This window comes from Chanodichthys erythropterus, chromosome 21, assembly GCF_024489055.1.
Source record: "Chanodichthys erythropterus isolate Z2021 chromosome 21, ASM2448905v1, whole genome shotgun sequence".
NCBI lineage: Eukaryota > Metazoa > Chordata > Actinopteri > Cypriniformes > Xenocyprididae > Chanodichthys > Chanodichthys erythropterus.
The window spans coordinates 9,990,166-10,013,665 of record NC_090241.1 but is presented as its reverse complement, the minus strand read 5'-3'; the positions used below and the strand labels follow the sequence as shown (position 1 = coordinate 10,013,665).

Sequence of the window (23,500 nt, the reverse complement as noted above, 5' to 3'; positions counted from 1 at the left end):
GGAAAAACACAGGGAGAGCAGCAGCTTTCGTTTCTGCTCTGACAGCCGCAAGACCGGCTGAACGCAGTGAGTATGAGTTAGAAATCAGGACTGGTGAGAAAAAAATTGTGCTTTGGTATGTTTTTCGTCTTCAAAACAAACTTTGGTCTTCAGCTGACAGTTTAAATCCCATTTGGCTAGCGTGCATCCCATAATGTTTACACTTTAGTCAGTAGGCAGAGAGTAGACGGTCCTTTTGTGGCTGTCTGAACGCGTTTTTGACTACCTCTGGAAGTGGTCGAAAGCGAACAAGCTCAAAACGTTTTACACATGCATTTAGCGTTGTCCACTTGTGATCTGATCGACCAAAATGCATCTTAATAGCAGGTATGAACAGGGCCTTACTCTGAAGCACACAAGCGTGTGTGTGTATTGTGTTTATATAGAGACTAACCTTTTTGAGATGACCCAGTCTCAGTTTGAAGATTTCTTCCTGCTCATGATACTCTGCCACTGTCAATCTGCATATTCAATACAGAAGCATTTCAATAATAGAACCATTTTGATGACAATATTACAGAAAACATTTTACTTTTATTTAAATGGCACCCTTTTCTGCTTCTATAAATCATACATGCTTCAATAATGATATTAAAATGATGAATTGTACATTGTTTTTACAACAATCTTAATTATCTCATTTTAATAACATTAGAAGTCAATGGGAAGTCTCTGTTTAGAAGGCAAGAAACTAATATGTTTGCGCTTGTGTGTGTTAATATCTCACAGTGTAGGCAGGCTGGGTTTGAGGAAGGGGTCATTGTCAGCTCCATTGACTGCTTTGGTCTTTCTCTGTTTGGACTCATTGGGGGTCGGGCTCTGGGAGGAGGGTGTGCTGGGAGGTTTACGCTTTGCTAGAAGTTTCCGCTGCCTCTCAATCTCTTCCCTCTGCTGGTTTATCCACTCCTGCTGCCTATTAAAACAGTAATAGAAAAATATTAAAAACCCCAATAAAAAAATAACGACTTATGCAAATGCAGGACAGAAAGGACTCGCCCCATTTTATTATTTACAATGGCAGATACTTTAATCCAAAGTCATGTACAATGCATTACCACCAATGTTTGTACAAAAATTCAATATTTAATTCATTAAATTCCACCAATATCCCATCTGGATTTCATTTATAGAATTATTTTAAGACTAATTGTAATGTCAAATTCTGTAAATTAGGTTTAGGGATGAAGTCAGTGCATTAACTTTATGCTTCATGTCACATTTTGTCTAGTCTCAGCCTCAGACGTCTCGCCCACCGACTGTTGGCTGAACATCTGACGCATAAAGCCCCGTTCACACCCCCGACGACAGTAACAAAGTGTCATAATCCCATTTTGTTTCAACTGAGAGCTGGTGATTTCTGGCGACAGGATGTAGGCATGTCCAGCAATGCGACAAAGTTAAGATAGGTTTAACTTTATGCAAATGAAGAGCGACTTTTCGGGAGCAACGGCAAATAGGAGTGAAGTAGGTTGAGTGCATGTGACCCGTCAATACATCCTGTTGTAGAGTGTCGGTGGCAAGATGGAGGAGAAGTTAAATTTAGCAGTAAGCAACTTCCCTATAATTTATAATATGTCTCCGAGTACATACGGTGATACGCTGCGACAAAGTCGCTGGCAGTGTGAACCGCTTAAGGCACACAAAATGGGAAACTCTTTGGGAGTTCTGAAGCAGTCATCTGATTGGTTGAATTTTACAGGATTTCCAGAAGACTTGTGTGTTGTGTTCTCTAATGGTCTGCCTGGAAAAAAATCTTGACACCAAACCAGAGATGGCTAAACCACCTCAGGATCAACTAAATGCTGGATTTTCAAAAGTATGTGAAGTTTGCGGCATAGACTCTTTTAAAGACATCCAAGAGTTTTACACGCTGCTATTGTAGGCAGTGTTGTCACGGTACCAAAATTCCAGTAGTCGGTACCGATACCATGAAAATTTTACGGTTCTCGGTACCAATTTCGGTACCACAGCAAAATCTGCTGGAACTATTTTTTTATTTTATATAGCCTATTTTAAAAACATTGTGTATGTTTGTGTGTGTACTACGGAAGAGGATTAGGGCCAAGCAATAATAAAAAAAAAAATAAAACCATCTCGAGATAAAATTGAGAATAAAGTCATTAAATTACGAGAAAAAAAAAAGTCGTTAAATTACGAGAACAAATTCGTTAAATTATGAGAAAAATGTCGTTAAATTTTGAGAAAAAAAGTCAAGATAAAATGTTGAGAATAAACTCATTAAATTATGAGAATAAAGTAATTAAATTACGAGAAAAAAAGTCGTTAAATTATGAGAAAAAATTCGTAATTTAACACAAAGATGCGTCATATAGCCAAAGTCCCGTTATTCTATAGTCTTTGATATAGCCGCTTTGCGCTTTGAGAGGCATGTGGGACACGAGCAGGAAAGAGACCACTTCTCTTTAAGAATATCTTCATGTTTTCTCCTGATGTTACAAGCAACTGACACTTGTTGTAAAAGGTCTGAAGAGCGAGTTTTATCCTCCGCAGGGGAAATTTTGCGCTGTCAGAGAAAACGAAAGTAAAAATCACCACGCGCTATACAAATAAACTTGACGCGCCTTATAAAGTTTAATAACAAGCACAAACTGTGTTAAATAGAAATTGACGTGCAAGCAAAAAGGTTTCTGTCCTACAGTGTTTTTTCTACTTTACCACAGTAAAGATTGCGAATAGCCTATAATAGGCCTCAATGCGAACGAAAGAAAGAAACGTTTATAATCCCCTGCTGTGAGTGAAGATTTGGGAAAAGAAACAGAGATTCCATGTTCTGTGGAATAACTAATGAAATATTGTTAAATTCTCTGATAATCAGGTGACCAGATCGCGATTCGCAAAACATAGAATACAAAGCTTAAATTTATGGACTCACGTACCTCTCATTCGGCATGAACCAAAATATTTTCATGGCTGCGATTTCACATTTAATTGCTAACCCATTTTCTTTTGTAAACAAAGCTTTGGGCTTCACTCGTGTCATATTCAAGTAAATACTGCCACAGACTATCAGTAGGTACCGAATATACCCGGATTATCAGTACTACCGGTACTAGAGAAATGCTGGTATCGTCACATTAATTAAAATTTCAGTACCGACTTGGTACCGGTACTTTTGACAACACTAATTGTAGGGACATTGACTTTACATTTTCAAGCCCCTAAACATGATGCTGTACAAAACGAACTGCAATTGGCTGGTTTTCATGTCAGTCAGACGATGTCTGGGCGGTCCTTGGCCAATGAAAGCTGCTATGGAGTCTAGACCTAATGCCGTCAGTCTGAAGGTCTGGCTATGCGAGACTGCATTGTATCATCTGATATCAACTGAATATCAACTGAATAGCAGCACACTGGCATCCTGGTCATATACTGAATGATGACGGTACATTTCTGCACTTTTTCAGTCCCAGACAAAACCACACAACATTAGTGTTTGTCTGTGGGCGACTCGTACTTGACTAGATTCTGGAAGGCATATCCGTCCGTCCACTGTTCCGAGTAGGATGCTCCGTGCCGGACTGTGGTGAAGTGCCCCAGACGCAGCCGATCCTGCATACTCTTTTCACGGCAGGACTGCTTCTCTTGAGTGCTCTAGGAAGACGAGAACACACTCAAGAGTCACTCTACAACCCCTGAAACATGGGAAATAAGCAGCTGTGAGCATAAAAAACACAGCTCACCTTCTCAATGAGGAGTTTTTTACTCATCGTAGTGCATTTGTTCAGACGCTCCTTGAAACGTTCCAGCAGCTTCTGTTGCTCATCTATCTGTCTGCGGAGGTCACAGTTAGCCTGGGGAGAAAATATCAAAACCACTCAATTTCTGAACTCAAATGGCACTTTGTGATTTCTACATAAAAAATAAAAAAAACCTCAAGGACAGGATGCTCGTCTGTTTGTTACTCACCCTGAGTAGATCATCTATTCTGCCCTCTTTCTTCTCAAGGTCAAGATTCTTATTGCTCTCAAGTGCAGCCAGTTTCAACAGTGTCAAATCAGTCTGAGAACAGAGAAGGAAAAAGAGATAAATGTTTAGAGAACGCAAATAACAGCGAGATTGAGAGAAAATATACTACGTCAGCATGGGTTATCAACTGAGGCACGGTAAACTGCGCATCATACAGTGCAAGTGAGCTTGTTTAACAGCCTCAGAGCATGTAATACACACATATAACTGTGTCAGAGTATGTGGTATGTAGAGTATGTGCAGTGCAGGGTTAACAATGTATGTGCAGTGCATCATTAAAAGGTGTTTAGTGTCAGATCAGTGCACGTTTAATAGCATCAATGTTTGAAAATGAACTTGTTTTACAGTGCCAGAGCATGCAATAGTTCACCCAAAAATGAAAATGTAATTTATTACTCACCCTCATGTCGTTCTACACCCTTAAGACCTTGATTCATCTTCGGAACACAAATTAAGATATTTTTGATAAAATCAGATGGCTCAGTGAGGCCTCTATAGCCAGCAAGTTAATTTACAATTTCAGTGCCCAGAAAGCTACTAAACATATATTTAAAACAGTTCATGCGAGTTCAGTGGTTCAACCTTAATATTATAAAGCGACAAGAATACTTTTTGTGCGCCAAAAAAACAAAATAATGACTTTTCAACAATATCTAATGATGGCTGATTTCAAAACACTGGTTCGAAGCTTTTTTTCGAATCAGTGGATTGGATCGTGTGTCAAACTGCTGAAATCACGTGACTTTGGCGCTCCAAACCACTCAATCAAAACAAAAAGTTCAAAGCGGTGTTTTGAAATTGGCCATTACTAGGTATTGTTGAAAAGTTATTTTGTTTTTTTTTGGTGTCACTTTATAGTGATGGCCGATTTCAAAACACTGCTTCATGAAGCTTTATGCTTCTTTTGTTTTGAATTTTTTGTTTTGAAGCGTATATCAAAATTATCTCAAACTGCCATGTGATTTCAGTAAACAAGGCTTCTTGCGTCATAAGTAGGGATGTGACGGTGGTGAAGTTGCCACCGCGGTCATGGAGTGTCACCGGCGGTAGTGTTATAAATATAATCTCAGAGGTCGTGTTAACCTAAAATTTTCCGTCATTGATGGAATTTTTTTAGCAGTGACGGAAAAAATCTGCAGCCCGTCCGTTATTTTGACAGATTATGTAGCTTGTAACTGTAATTCCCACCCCTGTCCAGTAGGTGGTGAGTGTGCTCCAGTGTGGAAGCAGAGCGCGAATTCAGTCTTCAGAATAAAATGAAAACGATGCGCTTGGTTACACACAGACGAGCACCCTAGTTTAAGTCAATTTTATAATGAAGTTACTTATGCTTACTTATATAATTAAGTTTTGTTATTTTTGTTTATGGTCAACGAATGGCTTTTCTGAGGTATAATGTTACGTGACATTGTTTGCAACACTGATGCATCACGGACATGATACAGATTTCGGTAAGCTACTGTATCTTTCAACATTTTTTATTTTCATACACATTTATTTCGTTATGTACAGTAGTAAAGAGGCATGGATGATCGCATTCACTCACGATCCGTGACAAGTGTTCAAGATGAAAACTGAAAAGTGACGCAGTCTTTGTACAACTTTCTTCTCATAATATAAATAAATGCATAGCCTAGGCCTATTTGCTTATCCTGTAAGTTCGTGAATAAAAATGAAAATGTGGACAAAATCAGAAGCTATTAAATGTCTTATCATTAAAATATAAAAATTTAAATGATGGGTAATTATTATATATATATATATAACCCCGCCCAATAGTTCACGTGACTTTGGCAGTTTCATACACGCTCCAAACCACTGATTGGAAACAAAAGAAGCTTCAAAGCTTCATGAAGCAGTGTTTTCAAATCGCCAATCAATATATATTGTTGAATAAAGTCGCTATTTTGTTTTTTTGGCACACAAAAAGTATTCTCGTCGCTTCATAACATTAAGTTTGAACCAGTGTAGTCACATGAACTGTTTTAAATATGTTTTAGTACCTTTCTGGGTGTTTGAAAGTCTAAATTATCTGTCAATGCAGGCCTCACGAGCCATCAGATTTTATCAAAAATATCTTAATTTGTGTTCCGAAGATGAACGAAGGTCTTACGGGTGTGGAACGACATGAGGGTGAGTAATTAAAGACAGAATTTTCATTTTTGAGTGAACTAACCGTTTAAGCACATCAGTGAGAGAGTGAGCTTATTCATACGCTGATTCATAACGTTCCGAAGCTTCCTGAAGCAGTGTTTTGAAATCAGTTATTTAGTTTTTTTGGCACACCAGATATATTCTTGTCGCCTTATAATATTAATATTGATCCACTGTACTAACTGATTTTCAATATGTTTTTAGTACATTAATGGCTCTTGAGAGAGGAAATGTCATTCCTGGCTATGGAGGCCTCACTGATCCATCGGGTTTCAACAAAAATATCTTAATTTGCATTCCGAAGATTAACAAAGGTCTTACAGCATGAGGGTAAGTAATAAATTACATTATTTTCATTTTTGGGTGAACTAACCCTTTAAGTCCTGTCAGTTTAAACATCAAGCAAAACGACTGGACCTCGCACACTGTTTTCCAAATTCTCTTACTCTTCTTTTTGAGCTTGAACAGACACATGTATGCAAAGTGAAATCAAAAAGCCCATCTCAGCAAGTATCCTCTTAAACACAGTTGGTTACGTGTTGTAAACAATTGAGAAAGAAAACAGATGGGTATCATTATATTGGATCTGTGCATTCGTCTTAAAGTGACAGCAGCCTATTATGCCCACAGCTGTTTTTTCACCAATGTTAATCAAACAACAAGAGAGAAAGAGAAAATCACATTTGTAGCTTTAATATAATTAATACAATGTGTCATTGTTAATTATATTTAATTTATACAGTAAAGACTATGCAGTATTATTTTACATTTGATCATGTCTGTACCTGAATACAGATAAATTTACCTGAAAAACAAAGCACTGCTTATTTAATTTGTATCTTTTTTTATTGTATTTATCTATGCTTGTACATTTTTTATTATTTTTTTTTGCAGACGCACTACCCTACAAAATTAGCCCAATCATCCTAGAATTCTTTACAAATAGAGCTATTCGAATTATCTGGTGAAATTGTTTTCATATAGCAATATGTATTGCAGAAAAAAAAAATATCGCAATGTCATTTTTTCCCCCCAATATCAAGGTCATTTTTTCCCAATATTTTTTCCAAGTATTACCTGGACACTCCTGCTGCTAAGCTGTTTTGGATTCATCATGTGATCCATGAAACACAGGCTGGTGGGTGAGGAGCTGTTCTGTCTGACCTGAAGAGTGAAAAACAGCAACATTATTAAAAGGAAGCATCACTGGCTCCTTGCTGATGTTTAAACATCAAACATCAGCACTTACGATAGCTCCGGGTGCAGAGTGTGAGTTCTGTGGTGAGCGCAGGACCGGAGGAAGACCCCTGACTGGACTTGATCCGTTTCCTCCCTGGAACTTCAGGAACAAGACATGCCATGTTTTTTTTAACAGCACCACACAACATACTAACATGGTGTCATCACAATGTTACTAATGATGAGCTCAAGAAATTTCACAACTCTACAAGTCAAAACATATACTAAAGCAAGTGGCCATTTCAAAATGAAAAAGCAACAGTACTCTGACTAAAAGCTCTCTGACACATGACTGACATTTAATACAGAGCTGACTAAATGCAGAGTCATCCACACAAAGCTTTACTCACATCAAAATAATCGCTGATCTTGGGCCCTCGGCCGGAAGACTTTCCTGAGAGGTAAAAAGCAAAATAGATACATTCACTTCTCTGTGAGCGCACTGCATTATTTCCATGCTAAAAATTAAAGGTGCCCTAGAACCAGTTTTTACAAGATGTAATCTAAGTCTAAGGTGTCCCCTGAATGTGTCTGTGAAGTTTCAGCTCAAAATACCCCATAGATTTTTTTTAATTCATTTTTTAACTGCCTATTTTGGGGCATCATTAACTATGTACCGATTCAGGCTGCGGCCCCTTTAAATCGCGTGCTCTCGACTATAATACAGTGCATTTACAAAGTTCACACAACTAATATAACCCTCAAATGGATCTTTACAAGATGTTCGTCATGCAAGCTGCATGTATGCGACGGATCATGTGAGTATACTATTTATTTGGATGTTTACATTTGATTCTGAATGAGTTTGATAGTGCTCCGTGACTAAAGCCAACATTACACACTGTTGGAGAGATTTATAAAGAATGAAGATGTGTTTGTGCATTATACAACCTGCAAGTGTTTAAAAATGAAAATAGCGACGGCTCTTGTCTCCGTGAATACAGTAAGAAACGATGGTAACTTTAACCACATTTAACAGTACATTAGCAACATGCTAACGAAACATTTAGAAAGACAATTCACAAATATCACTAAAAATATCATGATATCATGTATCATGTCAGTTATTATTGCTCCATCTGCCATTTTTTGCTATTGTTCTTGCTTGCTTACCTAGTCTGTTGATTCAGCTGTGCACAGATCCAGACGTTAATACTGGCTACCCTTGTCTAATGCCTTGAACATGGGCTGGCATATGCAAATATTGGGGGCGTATATATTAATGATCCCGACTGTTATGTAACAGTCGGTATTATGTTGAGATTCGCCTGTTTTTCTGAAGTCTTTTAAACAAATGAGATTTACATAAGACGGAGGAAACAATGGAGTTTGAAACTCAATGTATGTCTTTTCCATGTACTGAACTCTTGTTATTTAACTAAGCCAAGGTAAATTGTTTTCAAACAAACTATCATGTCTCATTAAGAAATACTTAATTCAAACGCACAGGAAGTTAACATTACCTTGACTGCTCTCTGATTGGTTATCAACCTTCCTCTTTCTTCCCCTGGATGATTCGGAGTGCTTCTTCTCTGGAGTCTTGGGGAAAACAGGAAAAAGCATTACTATTTTATTCAATCAGTTCTAACGCTCACTAAATCAATACAATCAATATTAATGCTTTAGGCAAGTTCCATCTGAAGCTGAATTGAGGCCTCAAAGGAGTTCTAAAAGGTTCACCAATGAGGCTTCCAGACAGCCATTCTGCATTTGTAAGAATTCCAAACGTCATTTACCATGTCATTCCGAACCCATCTGACTTTATTATTCTGCTCTTTAAATTTAACGAAAGTGAATATGAACAGGTGCTGTCAAACTCCAAAATGACAAAAAAAAAAAAAAAAAAAAAAATCACCATCAAACAATCATAAAAAAGTGATTCAGAAGAGTTTTGCACATAGAAGACAAGGAATAAAATGCATGCAATAACACTGCAGGAGGAAGAGACCAATTTATTATTCCCTGAAAATCTCTCCACTGCAGCTTTCAAATTATGCCACGTCAAGACTGACATCTTAGACATATTGCATGATTATTTGTCCCCATTCACTTCTATTATATTAACACAGCATAGAGTGATAACTGTCACTGTAACTCACTGAATATGCAGGCGATCCTCCTTTCTTTATGTCAGAGTTCTTTATGGGAATGAAAAAAAGTACATTTTAAACATGGACACACTGTTGAAACAGATCCATTAAATAAATATAAAGCTCAAACATCAAATCTTTGAGTATACATGTCCATAATGTTCACCTCTGACTCCTTGTCACTAGATGACCCCAGGCTGCCAAAACTGTGACTGGAACATTCGTTATTGTTCAAACCCTAAAAACAGATCAAAACAATACAAAGCAGGTTTAGGACAGGTCATGGCCATGACAGAGCGTGTGGCATTACAGATCAAATATTTACAAAATATTCACACTGGTGAAACAAAATTAAAAGGATCCTATTATGCTTTTCTACATGTTTTCTACACTTTCTTTAGTGTGTAATGTTGCTGTTTGAGCATGAAAAAGGTCTGCAAAGTCACTCCAAAGGGAGTTATTCGCTAAATCAGTGCAGACTGTTTCTGAACAATGAATTGTAGCCTTGAGTTTTCTTCTGGGAACGAACACGTCACAATATTCCTCATTTAAATAATTCCTGCCCAAGTTATACACAAATAAAGGGCCCGCTCCATTAGTAGTGTTGAAACTTGTGGTTATGGTAAGGGGCGTGGCATTTCATGCTCGAAGCAGTTGACCAATCACAACACAATGGTCCAGCTGACCTATCAGAGCACATTGCACTTTTCAGAAGGAGGGGTTTCATAAAGGAACTAAACAGTGTTACTGACAGGGGAACTGGGAAGTGAGGTGCTGAGACTGTCAAATATGGGAAAAATGTGTTGTTTTTTTAAACATTCAAGCATGAAAACCATTCTAATAGACCCCAAAAACAAAATCAAGACTTTGAAAAAAGACTTTATGGATCCCCTTTAAGCAACATTATGATTATAGTGTCATTACAATAGTTTAGTCTTGGGTTCTTGCAAGTATTAGAAAATATGGTTTTAATAGTGTCTTTGAATTTTAACTTTAACAGCTAAAACTGTGTTAGACTTGGTAAGTTCAGTTCACTTCATAGTGAATCGATTCATTTTCAGATTCAATGATTCAGAATAAAGTCCATGGATGTGATGTTTCATTTATTTACAAAAAAACGTGTAGGTAATATACTTTTGTGTAGGTACATTTTGCTTTTTATTACTATCTATTGTTGAACTGATGCACATAAAATGAGCCGATTCTTATTTGTGTTCATTTAGTGAAATACTAAAATGAAATTAGTGTGAAAAACAATTCAAATAACTAATTTTTTTATACAATAAACATTTTGTTTAGTTAGTTGAGTGATGATTTTTCAGTTTAAAGAAAACTAAATAACCCCTTTTGCCATTTCATAGAAAATCTCAACATAAAAAATTTAAATGTTAAAATTAATTAAATATAAATAATTACAGTATAATTACATGAGCATGCACAATTGTGTGTATGCATGAGTGTGCATTACTTTAGGTCCGCCACTCGCGCTCCCTGTGCTTCCTCCTGTGTTTCCACTAACTGCCCCGATGAAACGTGCCTCCAAGAGCTCCTGCCGACGTGGATCCAGAGAATGCAGTTCATCCATTCCTACAAACACAGACAAACATGTCAATCTCAACACGTTCCCACACAGGTACACGGGCTTCATGATCAGGAGGGGTGTGATCATGGTGACACATCCTCCTGGAATCTTACAAGACCATCAAGTCATTGTTTTCTGATCCTATGCCACCCTAAAAGAGCCAAAAGATCATACATATTACTGGTTTAAAGGCATGCCAAGAACTTATACTTACGAAAAGGCTTACAGCTTCCTATGTACACTCACATGAGAAGTATGTATACTTATATTAAAGGATTAGTTCACTTTGAACTGAGAATTAGCCCAAGCTTTACTCACCCTCAAGCCATCCTAGGTGTATGTGACTTTCTTCTTTCTGATGAACATAATCGCAGAAATATTAATAAATATCCTGACGCATCCAAGCTTTATGATGGCAGTGACAGGAATCAATAAGTATGAGCTGAAGAAATTGCTTCCATCCACATCCATCCATCATAAATATGTACTCCACACGGCTCCAGGGGGTTAATAAAGACCTTCTGAAGCAAAGCATTTGTGTAAAAAAAAAAAAGGATGTAGTGTAAGCTTTGTGAACTGCAAGAGTTTTACAGTTTTTGCGTACGTTGAATACGGAAGGCGGCTTGTGCGGAAGATAGATATTTTACTTTTTTTTTTTACACAAATGCATCGCTTTGCTTCAGAAGGCCTTTATTAACCCCCCAGATCCATGTGGAGCACATATTTATGATGGATGAATGTGGATGGAAGCACTTTCTTCAGCTCATGCTTATTGATTCCCATCACTCTCATTATAAAGCCCGGATGCTTCAGGGTTTTTTTTTTTTATATTTCTGCGATTATGTTCATCAGAAAGAAGAAAGTCATATACACCTAGGATGGCTTGAGGGCGAGTAAAGCTTGGGCTAATTTTAATTTCAAAGTGAACTAATCCTTAAATACGTCTCAAAATTGCTCTACAATGACAAGATGAAGATGTCTACAGGAAAGGCTCTGACACACCAAGCCGACGGTTAGCTGGCATAGAGAATCGGCCACACCAGTTTTTGCGGTGTGTTCCACACAGTCTGCACTAGCTGGACCCCGTCTGGGTTTTTTTGGCCAATTGAGCATGTTGAATCAGCGTCTGTTGGCGTCGTCTGTGAGAGAGATCACTCTGATTGGCTGTTCAATGTAGCGAGAATAAAAGCAAGTGATGAAAGCGACCAAAGTTGTCAGACAGAAGGCTGTTCTAATTTTACATCATCTTACCTGAGGAGTCCAACAGAAGAATATTTTCATAACATGAGCTTCCTGGAATGAAGAAAGTGATCAGCATAATTGATTTGTCAAAATGGTAAGCAAGCGCTGCTTTGTTTATTGTTTGTCTATCTGCAGTTCTAGTTTCAGTTTGCCTTTCTGAATGACAAATATAGACTATTTATACCTGCTGATATAAATGTATATGTCCTTTCACACAGGCACAGAACACTCGTTACAGTGGCTTGTAGTTTTTGTGGTGAGTTCTAACACAGCTTTTTGGTGGAGACACAGCCAACACGAGGAGACAACACAGTCAGCTTTAGTCGCTGCTAGTTCTTTGACGTCGGCTTGGTATGTCACAGCCTTAAAATGTCCACCATCCTTCACATTGACTATGCTCAAGCTTCTAAAAACAATTTTTTTTAAAAACTATTAATAAATGTTTTTTTTATCTGCTCTTTTAGCCATTTTCATTTTTCATGGCAAACTTCAGCACAGCTTCTTCCTGCGGGAGTCAGAATGACAAACAGGAAGTACTATGAGACGTTTTCTGCTCATTATCAGCTGATGCCACTGACAGCTTCGCTCCATCTTTCTATTTTAGTCTCAGAAAATAATGACGACACAATGTACCATTTCATAGAAAAAAACAAAAACAAATGAAATGTAAATAAATGCAGTGAGTATTCCACATGCCACTGTGACCTCAATGTTACACATTACATTTGGTGATTATACTACCACACACTACCGTTCAAATGTCTGGGGTCAAGAAGATTCAAACAAATTAATACTTTTATTCAGAATGGAAGCATTAAAGTGACAAAAGACTTAATAATGTTTAATTATATTGTATTTGCTTTTTTTTTTTTTTTTAATAACAAATTAGATAAAATAACACAAAATAACTATATTGCGATGTATATTGTTCATAGGGCTGGGTAGTGGGTATTCCTATTCACATGATTTCGATTTGATTGATTATTTTGGATGTAACATTTCAGAGACAGTACTTGGCAAATTTTCTTGAGGAAAAAAAATCTCTCACCTAATGCTGTAAACTACACATGGCATAATTAAATAACAAGAGTTCAGTACATGGAAATGACATACAGTGAGTCTCAAACACCATTGTTTCCTCCTTATATAAATCTCATTAGTTTAAAAGACCTCCGAAGAACAGGCGAATCTCAAAATAACACCGACTGTTACGCAACAGTCGGGCTCATTGATATGTACGCCCCCAATATCTGCATATGCCAGCCCATGTTCAAGGCATTACACAAGGCCAGCCAGTATTAAACGTCTGGATGTGCACAGCTGAATCATCAGACTAGGTCAGCAAGCAAGGACAATAGCAAAAAATGGCAGATGGAGCAATAATAACTGACATGATCCATGATATCATGATATTTTTAGTGATATTTGTAAATTGTCTTTCTAAATGTTTCATTAGCATGTTGCTAATGTACTGTTAAATGTGGTTAAAGTTACAATAGTTTCTTACTGTATTCACGGAGACAAGAGCCGTCGTTATTTTCATTATTAAACACTTGCAGTCTGTATAATTCATAAACACAACTTCATTCTTTATAAATCTCTCCAACAGTGTAACATTAGCCGTTAGCCACGGAGCACAGCCTCAAACTCAAACTCCATTCTGAGGGTTATATTAGCTGTGTGAACTTTGTTTAGCACTGTTTAAGGCAAGCGCGAGCTCCGTGGGCGGAGAGCGCGCAATTTAAAGGGGCAGCAACCTGAATCGGCGCATTTCTAATGATGCCCCAAAATAGGCAGTTAAAAAAATTAATTAAAAAAAATCTGAAACTTCACAGACACTTTCAGGGGACACCAGACTTATATTACATCTCGTAAAAAAACATTCAATGGCACATTTAACTTATTTATATACAAACCCTTAAATTACACTCAATGTTTTTATTATAAATAATGTTAAGAATTACATAATCATATTTCTACTCCAATTTTTTTTTTTTAAATATAAACATTTAAATTGTGTCTGTCATAACTGATTTATTCAAACATGCATAAAATATTGAAGAACATTAAAAATTATAATGAATATGTAGTGGTGCACAGCTATATTTATCAGAATGTTGCATTCTAGAGTACACTTTTCTAGCTGACTAATGAGTTTATGGTCACTGAATATGTTTTTCTGAGGTAAATGTGACGTTACGTGACATTGTTTACAAGCTGTTATTGACATCTTTCCGAGGTTGAAACACTGACTGAGCTATTGAGACATGATACGGATTTCGGTAAGTTGTACTGTATATTTTAACATACCTTCAGATGTTTAGTCGTGTTTATTTCACACTGTAACTGGTATTAAAGCAGAGGAAAGGATGTTCACATGTGCTCCGTGCTGCCGCTTCTCTTTAACTGAGGCGCAAAAAGCGATCCGTCACGTCACATTAAACGATGCCAAAATGGTATTTATTTTTTGAATCTCATAATAAGATGGATGTCATTTGAAATCTGAGACTTTGCTTCATATCAAAAGTAACAAAGCACAAAGATTATTGCGATTTATTGGATGGGAGGCGCTACATATTCTGCTCATTCATCAACCGAAAAGAGACTAGACTAATCGATTCTTGGGATTTAAGAATCAATATCGGTTTGTAAAAATGAGAATCGATTAAAATCGAGAATTTTTTTTTTTTTTACCCAGCCCTAATTGTTAACGTAAAATAAAATTTCTCATTTTGTTAATTAAATGAGAATTTGGTCATTTCGCCCACCCCTATTCTGGACCTCTTCTTTTCAATGAATAACCATTAAAATTTGAGTCTGTTCCTCTCACAAAGCTAGTATTATTGTTCATTAGCTATACATGTTTTTTTGCTATTTTGGGAGCTCAACAGTCCACATGAATTATTGAATTCGGGGGGAAAAAAACTATTAAAAATTACTGTGTTCTACAGTAAAATTACAGCATACAGGTTTGGAACAACATGAGGGTGAGCAAATAATGCAAGAATTACATTTTTGGGTGAAATATTCCTTAGTTTAACACGTTTAACATGATCTGCCACCAGAAGCCCGATGACAGAATTCATCATTTTTGCAGCAGCCAAATGGCCCCGTTTCTTCAGCACATGAGAATACAGTATCAGCAGCCGATAAGAACAACCAACTACTAACGACATGAATTATCATTATAAAACCAGTCTAAAAAGAATCATCTGGTCTTCAAGCCCATTACAGTGACTAGACGAAACAGCCCAGGTTCACTTGCATTCTCTAGCCATAATCACCGGCACACTGGATGCGTCCGACACCACTGCCATGATAAGACTCGTGCCAGAAAGAGCTACAAGCCAAAGAGATCCCAAGATGGTGGATGGGTGGAAAACTATGAAGGTCAACAGGGCAGGAAGAGCACAGTTGCCCAGATAAATGACACAGATGACAAATCAAAGTACTAGGAATGAGTAAACACAAACCTAAGGCCACGTCTGGTTTGGCAAAAAACCCAAGTAGTGCTTGGCTACACAAGACACCTCAAAGACACGAGCTCCAAACATGCAGAAGGTGGAGTGGAAATGAGTACAAGCAAATGACCAGAAAACAAACAAACCACATCCTAGTTTGTGCACCAATTCACAGGTGACTGAATTCAGAGCCATCAAGATATCATGAAATATTATAACATAATAATCCACCTTCTTATGGATGATTATGGTAACACTTTACAACATTTGTTAACATTACTTAACTACATTAATCTCAATGAGAAATATTTCTAAAACATTAAACTCTTGCATTTTTTAATACCTAACTTTAGATTATATTGTTATATTGAGATTATAAGATAAGAAGGGCAACAACTAAATCAATAATATCGGCAGTAATGCAAATGAATGAAAATCATTGACAACGAATGTCATTATCGATTAGTCATGTCTACCCACCAAGCACGGAAACTTCCACAAGTCACGTCAATTACAGCACTGAATAATAATGCATTTCAATGGACAAAATGCATCTAAATATAATGGAGGAAACCGCTGCGGAAAATGTACGTGATCCAAGCTGCCCAAAACATGAGAATTCTTTATTTTAAGCTTAAAGCTAAGGCATTGGCATAATGTTTAACATGGCTTGACCTGCTTTGACAGATGTGTGTGCTGTTTAATGTATGATATATTTCCTCAGCGCAAAACGTTCATTTTATGGTTATATTCTTATCTGTAAGCGTCCAACAGACAGGACACATTAGAAAGGGAGACAATTAGGCTAATATTCAGCACAAAAATATTAATTTTGGTGAAATATCTGTTGTTGGACATTAAATTTAGTTTTTAGTCAACGTGTAGTTCAAATATTTTATATGAGTGGTAACTGTAAAGGGAAAACTGCGTGAATACAAATTAATGTAGCCTAGGATGTTTCTTACATTTACAGGAAAAAGAAATGACAGTAACGGGTTAATGTGTCCAGAGTGAATGTGTGTATTCTTGCCGAAGATTTGTTTTTCTTTATCATTTTTATAGGGATTTAAACTGTCATATTGCTTTATAGCTCTTTTGCATATAGCATAGATATCGATATAGATATATTCACTATATAAGTTCATAGCATACAGTTAACACTTTTTTTTGAAGGACAGCATTTGGCAGGATGTAAAATAGTGTGTTTTGGCAATAAAACAAAAAGAAAATTGGGCTTTTTATCAGATTAACCATTAAATCAAAGAAATATTCAACCAACTAATGGATTATCAAAATAATAGTTGCCGCACTATAAGATTGTATTATTATATTTCCTGTGGCAGTGTGATCGTGTGCATTTTACAGCTACTTTTATATCTTATGTTGATTTGATTTTAATAGGCCTAGGTAACAGCCAATTGTTTAACTTGAGAATTTATGTCAGTCATTCATTCAAGTGAAGTATTTAAAATGAATGGATGAAACACCAACCATCTGTTTTACATGCTCAAAAATCAATTCCTGGAGCAAATTTTAAAGGAATAGTTCACCCAAAAATGAAAGTTTGATGTTTATCTGCTTACCCCCAGCGCATCCAAGATGTAGGTGACTTTTTCTTCAGTAGAACACAAATGATGATTTTTAACTCCATCAGTTGCAGTCTGTCAGTCAAATAATGCGAGTGAATGGGAACTCTATCAATAAGAGTCGAAAAAACTTGCATAGACAAATCCAAATTAAACCCTGCGGCTCGTGACGACACTTTGATGTCCTAAGACACGAAACGATTGGTTTGTGCGAGAAACCGAACAGTATTTATATTATTTTTTAATTATTATTTTTTAAAAGACCTTCGGAGGTCTTTTAAACAAATGAGATTTATATAAAAAGGAGGAAACCATGGAGTTTGAGACTCACTGTATGTCTTTTCCATGTACTGAACTCTTGTTATTCAACTATGCCGAGGTAAATTTTTGAATCTAGGGCCCCTTTAAATCAAAAATACAGTAAAAACAGTAATACTGTGAAATATTACAATTCAAAATAACACTTCTATTTTAATATACTGAAAAAAAAAAAAAAAAAAAAAAAGTGTAATTTATTCCTGTGATCAAAGCTGAATTTTCAACATCATTACTCCAGCCTTCAGTGTCACATGATCCCTCAGAAATCGTTCTAATATGCTGATTTTCTGCTGATAATAATCAGAAAATATGAAACAGTGCTGCTTCATATTTTTGTTCAACTAGTGATACATTTTTTCAGGATTCTTTGATGAATAGAAAGTTCAAAAATCTTTTTAACATTATACAGTATCTATATCCATAAAACATGATAATACCATTGTTCTAAGTAAAAAATAAATAAATACCAACACCAAATACCAATACTTTTTGGTTTGACAAGCAGGTAAAAGACATTTTAACTGCAAAACATTTAAAAAAAATAAATGAAGGCAGAGCATGCCATTACATGGTTGAGAACTTATTCTTGGACATGAGAATCTGAGTGATGCATTAACACACATATGATATTACACTCATCAGTGCACATACACATGTTTACAGCACATATTAACACAGACCAGCCTGAGTCTCTGGGGCACAGGAAATATCCGGTGCAACACTTCATTAAGTTCTTCAAAAACACATCAAACAAAATTTTGCAAAACAAAAGGAAACCATTTAACCTGAAAAAAGCACTTGAATTTAAAGGGATAGTTCTGTCATCATTTACTCACCCTCATGTTGTTCCAAACCCGTAAGACTTTTGTTCATCTTCAGAACACAAATGAAGATATTTTTAATAAAATCTGAGCGATTTCTGTCCCTCCATAGACAGCTACACAACTACCACCTTAATGCTTCAAAAGGTTCATAAAGAAATCATAAAACTAATCCATATGAATTGAGTGGTCCAAATTTTCTGAAAAGACTAACATTTTATATGATGAGCACCGAACAGATTGAATTTAGTCTTTTATTCACATATAAACATTGATCAGTGAACATAAACAGAAGCTCAACCGTACGTGTTTTGACGTGCAAGAACGAACCTCACTGGTTCTTGCGGAAGCTAAAACGCGCTGCGCAACACACGAGAATTAACCTCATTGGTTCTCACACGTCAAGCAAACATGCTCGAGCTTCTGTTTACCATAACTGATGTGTGAGTTGATGAATGTTTATGTGTGAATAAAAGCCTAAATTAAATATCTTCATCATATAAAGTGATCTTCAGAAAATTAGGACTAAACCACTCAATTCATAATATGTATTAGTTTTAATCTCTTTATGAACTTTTTGAAGCGTCAAAGTGGTAGTTGCGTAGACTGTCAATGGAGGGACAGGAATCTCTCAGATTTCATTAGAATTATCTTCTTCTGTGTTCCACAAATGATCAAAAGACTCACATTTTCGGAACAATATGAGGGTGAGTAAATGACAGAATTTTCATTTTTGGGTGAACTATCCCTTTAAATCAGATGTGTATCAGACTAGGGCTGGGCGATATAAGCATTTAATAGACAGAGCCGTAGTTCACTGACAAGCCACGCAATATCGCTTTCAATATCGAAGGCGATTCATCTGCGATATGAACGCGATATTGCATAGCTTGTCAGTGATCTACGGCTCTGTCTATTAAATGCCGCTCCATTTGAAAGCAGGTGATGGCGATTTAGCAGTAATCAGGGAACCGGCTTTACTGACGAAATGTGCGTGACAATCGCATGCAATATATCGCCCAGCCCTATATCAGACAGACTTTTGCTTAGCGGTTCAAAGCCATCCAGATAATTTCAGGGACAAAACAACAAGTAAAGCTGCAATAACAGAAAAAACTACAATGGCCATAAAGATGCAACAGCTCTCTGAGCATGCATATTGTTTTGAGCATCATACAAATTCATGTTTATCAGATGTGTCCAAAATCTCACCTACCTAGAAGGCATTTCTAAGCCATTGCATTGTACAGAAATAAACACTTGCACATAACTAATGTGCATCGCATACTAGATGTCTCAAAACCTAGTCTGTTGCCTACCTAGACAGCATTTTGAGAGTGCTAGATAAAACTATAAAAACAATAAAAAAAAATCATGTTTATTGTAATAAAATCCAGTGAGTTCTCTATGTGCTCTACTTCATTCTCATATCACGTATGTTGATATTGAACTGCCTACCTTATATAACATTTTAGAGTCATTGCAAACGTAAGTGCTAGAAAAAATACACCCAAGCATACAAACATCAACTTTTATCATATTTATCATATATGGGCTGCGTCTCAAAAGCTAGTAAACAGACAGCAGTTTGGGGCATTGCAAGACATAAATGACAAATACATATCGTCAACCTTAAAAATGTCTGTTTGCGAGGTATTGGTTGTGATTGTCTACCTACCTAGACAGCATTTATGAGCAATTGCATGACATGCATAGAGTGCTATGTAAAAACAGCAACTCGTGTCTATCGGATACTGACAGCGTCCTGAAAGCCAGCGAGTTTCGACCTAACCTAAATTTTCAATGCATGGGTGATAAACATTCTCTTGTTTATCAGGTACAGGCTGTGTCATTTGTGAGCCATTGCATTACATACATAAAAGATAAACATATAACTCTAAACCTCAAAAACATCAACTCATTTTAATCAGACTGCCTGTGTATCAAAACCTAGCAAGCTGCCTAATGCCTACCTAGACACAAAGACAGAATTTAGGCATCATAAAAACACAAAAAATGCGCACCTATGATGCCCAAAAATGCAGTCTAGTAAGACATCTCGCTAGGTTTTGAGACACGGCCAATGGCTGAGTCCCCTAATAGGTGACTATGGGCATCCTCACGTCAAATTAACCGTGCAATCAACAAACAAAGAAACATAATTCCATCGCAAACGGTTTAAAACACAGCAGCTCATCTCTAGGACTCGATGCTTGTTATAAAAACACAAGAGAGTCACAGTCAGCAGACGAGAGATCAGCGGCCTCCGACACGACCGCTTCGATATAAGGCCAGATTTACTCAAAATCACACGTCAATCTAACACAATCCCGACCGATTCTACATGAACAAACTTTAAATTCACATTCACGCCGGTTTTACCTTCTTTATGCCTCCGCGGAGCGCAGATATCGAGCGGAGAAACTGAGCCCGGGGTCGGAGATCCAGTCGAGAACTGAGAGCAAGATGGCGCTCCGTCCAAACTTCCACTGCTGTTGCTGTTACTTTGGACACTCATGAAGACACTTTCCCCCGCGAAGAGACGCCCGAGCGCATCGCACACATGATCTCTGTCAAATCACACCTGTGTGTGTCTAATGCATCATGCACAAACACTGATAATCAATGCAACGCTGCTCATGTTTTCAGCTCCGCACTGCGCACTGAGATCCTCACTCACTCACTCTCAGTGTGTGTGTGTGTGTGTGTGTGTGTGTAGCCGATGCGTGACGCCAGTTGCAAAGGTTACACACACACACATACACACACATTAGTGCAAAACTTAAAATCCATGTTTGATGCTACAACCCTTCTAGCAAATTGTATTCTAGATAAAATAAGCATATGTATATGTAATGAGCATAAGTATGATCACTTCATGTCTGCGTCCTAATAGACCTGAGTGTTTATTTTACAATAATGACCAGCTGACTGAGTTATTACATGAATACTTACCAAATAAATACATTAATGAAAATATTGATTTATGTACAATATATGATATTGAATGGACTTAGCATTATTTTGTTTTTCTACGCAGCTGTTATTTCTTTATTTATTCATTATTCAGAAATATTTATATCAATATTATATTTTAAGTGAATAATATAAATATAAATTAAGTTAACAATTGCATATAATTAAATATAAATAATATAAAAATAGGCCTATGGGTTATACTTTAGTTTAGGGACCAATTCTCACTAATAAGTTGCATATTAGCCTGCATACTAGGATATTATTAGCTGTTACTTATAAAGCACATATGCCATAATGCCTTATTGTGCATGGACATATTCTACATCCCATAATCCTTCCCAATACCTAAACTAACTATTAATAAGCAGTAATTAGGTGTTTATTTAGGCAAATGTTGCAGTTAATAGTTAGCTAATTGGACTCTAAATTAAAGTGTGACCAAAAAAATAATATCTAAACATACAATATAGCCTAATAATATGTAAATTATAATAAAACATTTTACAAGCATCTTCACAAAACAGGTACATTAAGTTCATGTGTTCATTAGAACTAGTACTTAAAAATACTGCAATGTAAAGTGATTTTTTTTAGTGGATGAAACTTCCTAGTTTGTGTGTGTGTGTACATGCAGGTTTATCTAACACACAGACATCTTGATCTGTGATTTGCTGACTCAGAGATCTGCCCAGAGCTGAGCTTTACCCTCTGAACGGCTCCAGACACATATTTCACAATAAATATTCCACTAGAGTTATCTTCCTCTCTACTCACCACAGAGGGATTCACTGGAATAAGAGCCCTCATTATATATTCTGCTGAACTGAAGATAATTTAGAATGCAAATGTTCTGCCTTTTCATGTCAACAGATGACAGCTATATTGGTTCATAGAGTTGATCAGTTTATGAATAGATCCTGCTGAATCACACCAGCCTCTGAGGAACTGCTTTTTGCCATCTGACCGGAAATGTGTCAGCTTCCTCCTTCTTCACAATCTGAAGGTGTTCTTGGAATATTCAAAGTCACAGAGACCGAAAAAAAAAAAAAATTCCAGAGACATAATTTCACCTCTATAATCAAAGTTATTAAAAGGAAAATAATGTGTCAGCTGTTCTTATAGAGCTGTGTTATATGCAATAGTAAAAAAATAAATAAATAAAAAAATAAAAAAATTTGCTATTAAGGTAGTGTCACAGTCGCCCATATTAGATAGCTCATGAAGACAAGGGAAACTCAGGAACAGGCAACAAATGGCTGAAAAAGCAAAAAATGTTGAAAAGATTCACTTGGGAGAACATCTAGCAACTAATTAAGTTAATTGATATCAGGTTTGTAACATGACATGAGCTATAAAAGGAATGTCTTACAGAGGCAGAGTCTCTCAGAAGTAAAGATGGACAGAGCTGTGAAAGAGTGTATAAAAAGAATGTGGAAAACTTTAAAAACAATGTTCCTCAAAGTCAAATTGCAAAGGCTTTGCAAATCTCATCATCTACAGTGCATAACATCATCAAAAGATTTAGAGAACTGGAGAAATCTCTGTGCATAAGGGACAAGGACGAAGACCTTTATTGGATGCCTGTGGTCTTCGGGCCCTCAGAAGACACTGCATCACTCATCGGCATGATTATGTCAATGACATTACTAAATGGGCCCAGGAATACTTCCAGAAACCACGGTCTGCAAACACAATCCGCCGTGCCATCTGCAGATGCCAACTAAATCGCTATCATGCAAAAAGGAAGCTATATGTAAACATGGTCCAGTAGCGCTGTCGTGTCCTGTGGGCCAAGGCTCATTTAAAATGGACTGTTTCAAAGTGGAAATGTGTTATATGGTCAGACGATTCCAAATTTGACATAACTAGACACACCTGAATACTCAATCAACTGGTAACCTAGGAAATGAAAAGGCCAGGAACGTAGGAGAACAGAACTAAGGGTAAGTTTACACAATAATGATGTACTAAACTGTCATTTTTGTACAGATGATAACGTTAT

At 36.7% G+C, this 23,500-nt stretch overlaps 1 protein-coding gene across 2 annotated transcripts in view; it reads right to left on the bottom strand.

Moving 5' to 3' along the window:
• tlk1b (tousled-like kinase 1b) overlaps nucleotides 1–21,203 on the bottom strand; it is a 29,286-nt gene extending 8,083 nt beyond the window's left edge. The window contains exons 1-13 of one of the 2 annotated variants that reach the window (XM_067372744.1): nucleotides 20,902–21,203; nucleotides 10,978–11,096; nucleotides 9,676–9,747; nucleotides 9,519–9,557; nucleotides 8,883–8,958; nucleotides 7,770–7,813; nucleotides 7,430–7,519; nucleotides 7,258–7,344; nucleotides 3,967–4,059; nucleotides 3,741–3,851; nucleotides 3,515–3,651; nucleotides 767–952; nucleotides 434–500 (exon numbers count right to left, since the gene is read on the bottom strand). In XM_067372744.1, the coding sequence (XP_067228845.1) occupies nucleotides 434–500; nucleotides 767–952; nucleotides 3,515–3,651; nucleotides 3,741–3,851; nucleotides 3,967–4,059; nucleotides 7,258–7,344; nucleotides 7,430–7,519; nucleotides 7,770–7,813; nucleotides 8,883–8,958; nucleotides 9,519–9,557; nucleotides 9,676–9,747; nucleotides 10,978–11,096; nucleotides 20,902–21,037 (1,257 nt within the window). In that variant the 5' untranslated portion in view covers nucleotides 21,038–21,203. The remainder of the gene's footprint in view (nucleotides 1–433; nucleotides 501–766; nucleotides 953–3,514; nucleotides 3,652–3,740; nucleotides 3,852–3,966; nucleotides 4,060–7,257; nucleotides 7,345–7,429; nucleotides 7,520–7,769; nucleotides 7,814–8,882; nucleotides 8,959–9,518; nucleotides 9,558–9,675; nucleotides 9,748–10,977; nucleotides 11,097–20,901) is intronic. The other variant, XM_067372745.1, reaches the window with a different exon arrangement.
• Between the last annotated feature and the right edge of the window lie 2,297 nt (nucleotides 21,204–23,500).